The sequence below is a fragment of the Aricia agestis genome, chromosome 8 (genome assembly GCF_905147365.1).
Source record: "Aricia agestis chromosome 8, ilAriAges1.1, whole genome shotgun sequence".
In the NCBI taxonomy this organism is placed as follows: domain Eukaryota; kingdom Metazoa; phylum Arthropoda; class Insecta; order Lepidoptera; family Lycaenidae; genus Aricia; species Aricia agestis.
In genome coordinates this window covers 285288-291317 of record NC_056413.1, presented here as the reverse complement: position 1 = coordinate 291317, position 6030 = coordinate 285288, and the positions used below count along the sequence as shown (strand labels likewise).

The 6030-nt window shown below is 54.8% G+C and overlaps 1 protein-coding gene across 1 annotated transcript; it reads right to left on the bottom strand.

Moving 5' to 3' along the window:
• Nucleotides 1-1531: 1531 nt before the first annotated feature.
• On the bottom strand, nucleotides 1532-5398 carry LOC121729793 (retinal guanylyl cyclase 2). Its single transcript, XM_042118418.1, has 8 exons — nucleotides 5114-5398; nucleotides 4270-5035; nucleotides 4042-4159; nucleotides 3543-3836; nucleotides 3153-3308; nucleotides 2607-2778; nucleotides 2337-2477; nucleotides 1532-2171 (listed from the first exon to the last, which is right to left on the bottom strand). Exons 1-8 carry the CDS (start codon nucleotides 5320-5322, stop codon nucleotides 1532-1534), a joined length of 2496 nt encoding a protein of 831 aa, XP_041974352.1. The 5' UTR covers nucleotides 5323-5398.
• Between the last annotated feature and the right edge of the window lie 632 nt (nucleotides 5399-6030).

The following is a 6030-nucleotide window of genomic DNA, read 5'->3' as shown; positions in this document are numbered from 1 at the left end:
TGCCCCATGCTAATTACCTTTCCAACGGCCGCGGCGCTGAACCGTGAAAATGTTGCATCTGCCTGAAGACAACACCAGCTTCAAGCGTGTGTAATGTTCACTAGAGGACAGGAGACACGGTGTTGACAGCACATCAGACATTCATGGTTTGTCATTAAATTTTATCGACAAGGCGCATTCAGCCTTCCGATAATGTTCAATCGTTAAAATATAGGATCTCAATCTCTAATTGAAATAATAAGCACTAGTTCTAGAATCAAATATTTTCTTTATTTCCTAGATGAAAAATTTAAAAATACATTTGACGTTAACGGCTAATAATTAATTTGAAGAATTTGTAAAAAAAATATCGTTCATCACAAGCTACGACTAATTTCACTATCGAACCACAACTAGGACGCGGCGCGGCCGACACAGCGCGGCAGCCGGCGCCCGGCCGCGACCAGAAAATTATTGTCGGGAAGGGTCGAGACTCGGGACTCGGGGGGGAGCGGAGTCACGGGGGCAGAGACGAGGGCGCAGGGTCCGCGGGGGGCGCAGGCGAGGTGGTGTCGCGGCGGGTGCGGTAGCGCGGCGGCGCCGGGCGTGGGGGTGGGGCGCGCAGGGCCAGCGGCTCGGCCTGCGCCTGCGCCGGCGTCTCGGCCGCCGCCGCCGCCAACGAGTCGCCGCGCTCCAGCGACCACTGGCGCCGCAGCACGCGCGCGCCGCCCGCCGCCCAGCGGTCCGCCGGCCGCGCCTCCACCGGCCCGCACACCGTCGACACCGACGACCGCAGGTAGCGGCACCGCGACGCCCCCAGCGCCGGCGGGCTGCTGTCTGCCGACACCGCGCCCGACCGCTGCCACGCTGCCGAACAAAGTAAATTTTAAGTCACCGTAAGGCCCTTCTGAACCTACCTACGTGACGTGGGAGAGCCATGCTTCGGCACGAATGGGCCGGCTCGACCGGAGAGATACCACGTCCTCACAGAAAACCGGCGTGAAACAGCGCTTCCGCTGTGTTTCGCCGAGTAAGTGAGTTTACCGGAGGCCCAATCCCCTACCCTTTTCCTTTCCCTACCCTCCCCTATTTCCTTCCGTACCCTCCCCTATTCCCTTCCGTACCCACCCCTATTTCCTTCCGTACCCTCCCCGATTCCCTTCCCTACCCTCCCCTATTACCCCTTAGAAGGCCGGCAACGCACCTGCAGCTCTTCTGATGCTGCGAGTGTCCATGGGCGACGGAAGTTGCTTACCATCAGGTGACCCGTTTGCTCGTTTGCCCCCTTATTTCATAAAAAAAAAAAAAAAACCTAGGGACTCCGGCACCGGCTTACCGAATTTATCTGTGGAAGGGGAGGGGTCGGACCGCTGCCGCTCGACGCCAGGGACGTGGCCCTCGGCCGCGGCCACCGCTTCGCTGGCCTCGCTGTCGTTCTCGCTGTCCGCCTCGAAGAGGACCTCCTCGGATCTGTGTCGATGAAATATTAATATGAATACCGAAAACAGTGCACATATATTGCCTGAGAAATCAGGGGCTTCCCTCGTGAAACTCACTCGAGCGGCGGCGGCGTGGGGAGCGTCTTGTCGAAGCCGTCCTTGCCGAGCAGCCAGTAGGTGTACATGGCGCCCTTGCCCTTAATCTGCGTGAGGCCGCGCGGGCGCAGACGGAACCCGCCGGCCGCGGCGAGGCGCTCGGCGGTGGCGGCGGACACCTGGATGCGCCACGCGGCGCCTGTGGACTCCATGCGGCTGGCGGTGTTGACGGTGTCGCCGAACAGGCAGTAGCGCGGCATGGTGAGGCCGACGACGCCGGCGCAGCAGGGCCCGGTATGCAGGCCGACGCGCAGGCGCAGCGGCGCGCCGGGCAGGTGGCGCACGCGCAGGCGGCCGGCCACGTGCAGCAGGTGCAGAGCCATGGTGGCGACGCGCTCGGCGTGGTCGGCGCAGCGCAGCGGCAGCCCGCCGACCACCATGTACGCGTCGCCGATGGTCTCCACCTTGTAGACGCGGTACTGCTCGATGGTGGCGTCGAAGGCGGTGTACAGGTCGTTGAGCAGGTCGACCACCTGCACGGGCGAGGAGCGCGCGGCAATGGCGGTGAACCCCACGATGTCGCTGAAGTAGATCGACACCTCCTCGAACTCCTCCGGCTCCACGCGCAGACCCAGCATGAGACGCTCCGCCACAGATCTAATAAGTTCACAAAAATAGTTTTCTTTATATTTTGAAAAAACTGTTATTATTTTTGATACAACCTTGAAAAGTTACATGGACTTCATAAGATTTTTTAATTATTTTTAAATCTTAAAGTTAATGAATAGTTAATATTTATTATAAACTCTGGTTCTAGGACACCTGGGCAGCATCCGGTTCAGGAGTTGTTCCGTTTTCTTTTTCTCCATGTCGAGTTGGTCCGTTCTCTCTCGTATTAACTCTTCTAAATTATTGCTATATTTTTCCAACATTTCAAACATGGAATCCACTATGTTCACTTTTCTGAAACAAGAAAGTCCAGGGTCAACATCGGAGATTCAAGTTATATTTTAGTCTTTAGCAAAGTAGTTTCCAGTTTTTAACCGTAGATAACTTAAATATATCAACGATTTAATGATTTATATTCCTAACCTTCCCCTATGCAAGTGACGGAAGATGTCGTATAAGCGGTTGAAGTCGGGTCGCATCTCGGGCTGCTCGGCCCAGCACTGCCGCATCACGCTGACGGCCTCGGGCGGCGCCGCGCCCATCGACACCGACGGTCGGATGAGCGGTGGCGGACGGGTTAGCTTCTCTATAATTTCTGGTGGAACAAAGAGAGTAATAAGGTGCCACTCTTAAATTAAAGGCTATGCTGCTGCAAAGGTGTGTAATGTCTTGTTGAAAATTATTGATTTCAAAGTTAAAATTTTATAAACCTTTGATGTTTTCTGAGAGATTGATCGACGTGTTACTAATAGTCAAAATTTATATACATCATCATCATCATCATCATATCAGCTTATAGTCGTCCACTGCTGGATTGAGGCATCTCTCAATGAACGCCAAGATGACCGATCTCCTGTATTTGTTTACAGTACAAATTATTGGTGTTAATGACTATCTAATTACATAACAGAGATAAGTTGCTCTAATACGCAAGACTCTCTCAAGAGTGAGGTAGAGGATTTGTTATACCTTCAGGCGAGAGCGAGAGCATGCAGTATGGCTCCCCGCGGACGATGACCTCCTGCATGATGATGGCGAAGGAGAACACGTCCCCCGCCTGCGTGCCGCTCGGCACCGCCTGCCCGCTCGCCTCGCGCAGCAGCTCCGGCGCCGTCCACAGGAGTTCTGTAACCATCATCATTATCATCAATATTTTTAGATTCATGTTCTTCTAAACCGTATCACAAAGTTTGATAAGCATTGCCTTTGCGGGTTGACAGACTATACGTGTCTTTTAGAATTTGGCTTTGTCAAGCACGACAACGTGTCATCGTTAAAGCGTCTATAATATGTATGTCTTTACTATAATATATAATGTAACAGCATTTCCTGAAAGCTATAAATTCAACTGATTCCTACCTCTAGCGGAGCGCGGCGGGTAGGGCAGGCCCTGCGTGCGGGCGAAGGCGGGCAGGCCGTAGTCGGTGACGCGCAGCACCCACCGCGAGTCCACCACGCAGTTGCGCGAGGTGAGGCGCGCGTGAAGGCGCAGCGGCGACGCGTGCAGGTGGCGCATCCCGCGCACCAGGTCCGTCAGCAGCGACAGCCGGAACGTCCAGTCCAGCCGGATGTCGTCCGCCACCAGCACGTCCTCCAGCGAGCCGCGCGCGCCCGCCGACCACACCAGCGCCGGCCGCACCTCGGGCAGACAACCTGACACATTCACTCCAAATCAGGGCCTGAGTACGGAAATAATATAGGCCTGTCGTCGCAAGCAGTCAGCCTGTGCTGATATAGGTACAGTGCTTAGGTAATATTATTATGACCCGACTATGCAAATGGCCATTTTACCAAAATCATAATGAAATATCTAATCATGTATTCATATTAAAAGTTTTGAAAATTACAATTAGCTCACCTATAAAGGGATTAAGATTTTCATGTCGTATACTCTGCATCACCAGTAGCACATCTGTCGCTTTTCTTCGCAGCTCCAACGCAGCCGTCGGTAAGTATTTCATGTGAATAGGATCTCCCTAAAACAGTTCAACAGGTATCATAAAAACCATTCCCATTCTATATTTTTATGTAAATCAGATAATAAATGCTTTTAAAGATTTACAAAATAATTTATTTAAAAAATTACTTTGTATCTCGGTCGATTGTCTGGCGCGAGGCGAGTGACGCTGCAAGTGGAGGAAGGAGCGGAGGGCGCCAGGGCCTCGGGACGCTTGAGTAGGTCCGGCCGCTCCGTCTCCGGCCCGCCGAAGTCGTGGAGCTGCTGCAGCCACGACAGCATCGTCTCCATCCCCTCGCCCACGCGCCGGCGGTCGTCCGCCGGGAACTGGAACTCCGACAGAGCCAGGATCGGGGCAGCCCGAGGCCTTCGAGGTTTCCGTCTCGCCACCAGCCTCCTCGCCAGCTGGGCGCCCGCCGCTATCGCCACCCCGAACAACGTGCACACCACGCACAGGATGCCGACTGCTGGGAGGTCGTGGCCCTCGTTTCTGTGCAGTTCTATGTCTATCAGCTCCGAGCCCCGCAGAGCGCTCCAGCGTTGGACTCCGATGAGGTAGTCTATAGCCACGTTCGTTATCCAATCCTTCGACGAGTCGAGCGCCAGCATCGAGGAGGTTTTGAGGATGGCGACGCGGTTCCACGCGGGGGTGTCGTCCTCGATGGAAGCTTCGAGAAGATAGAACGTGCTGTTGTAATACTGCGTTCTGGTCCTCTCGTCCTCGTCGTACTGCCTGATGGAGTCCACGATGTCCTCGTAGAGTGATTCGGTAGCCCCGGCTTCGTCATCGAAGTCGTCGCTCAGAATCAGCTGCTTTTTCGGAGATCGGAAGTCATGTTTCTCCGTTTTACTCGCTTCTGTAGTGGTCGTATTATCGTCTGTAGTATTTTGCGAACTGAAACACGCCCGATATCAATATATTTAATTTTTCTTCGTGATGATAAATAGTAAGTACGCGAGAAACATTACAGACCTGGACGTGCGATTAGCGCGCCGCGTGTCGGAGGCGTCGTCGGTCGGGGGCTCGATCTCGGGGCGCAGGTGCAGCAGCATCACCTGCGCGGGCAGGGCGCGCGCGGCGGCGGCCCCGCGCCGGTCGCACACCACGACAGCTACGAGGCAATAGTTACTGCGGTTTATCAAAACGTGCGTTAATCGGGGGCCCGCAGTGCGCCGACACATGCACCGCCGTACACCGACTGCAGCAAGCGAGCGTAGCACATCCTCCGCGTTTGCGAACTATTTCATGGCACGATCGCTCCACGAGTGTATCCGAATGATTAATGTTTTACGACTCTGGATTGCGTTCGCGTTATTTACTACTGGGGAAGGTCACCGATAACGACGCTAATAAATTAGAGATTTGTGATTCGACCTGAAAGTGCTAAAGTCAATAGCAATAAATATTATAATTTACGATAGTTATTTTATGGCGGCTAGCGAACGATTAGGAGCTACTGAAGCGATGCTATGTTAAAATATTCATGCGTTTGTATTTCTTCATTTCATTACTACAGAAAAGCCGAATTAAGCGAGACATGAGCCTATATATCGCCCGCTCACCGTGAGTCTGTAGTCCCCGGGTGATGGGCGCGCGCGTGACGACGAGGCCGGCGGCGGTGAGCGCGCGCTCCACCTCCAGCAGCGCTAAGGCACAGTCGGGGGCGGCGCGTGCGGGCAGCAGTACGCGACGCCAGTGCAGTGTCGTGGCGAGGAAGGCGAGGGCGTCGGCTCGGGCACGCGGCAGGGCGCACGACGCCGGTGGGGGCCGCCGCACGGCACGCGCCGCTGCCGCCGCGGTGCCACACAGAGTAGCCCCCAGGTGCCCCACAGTAACTACGCCCCTGCCAGCACCGTACGCCGCCACAGTCGCGCGCGCAACCGATTCCT

What these genes read in the sequence shown, in the direction of transcription:
- LOC121729793 (XM_042118418.1), bottom strand. Translation starts at nt 5,322, where the DNA reads ATGTGTCGGCGCACTGCGGGCCCCCGATTAACGCACGTTTTGATAAAC. An exon ending in CCCGCCGCGCTCCGCTAGAG is followed by an intron (nt 3,309 to 3,542) that starts GTAGGAATCAGT and finishes TGATGGTTACAG; the next exon opens with AACTCCTGTGGACGGCGCCG. An exon ending in GCTCTCGCTCTCGCCTGAAG is followed by an intron (nt 2,779 to 3,152) that starts GTATAACAAATC and finishes TTGTTCCACCAG; the next exon opens with AAATTATAGAGAAGCTAACC.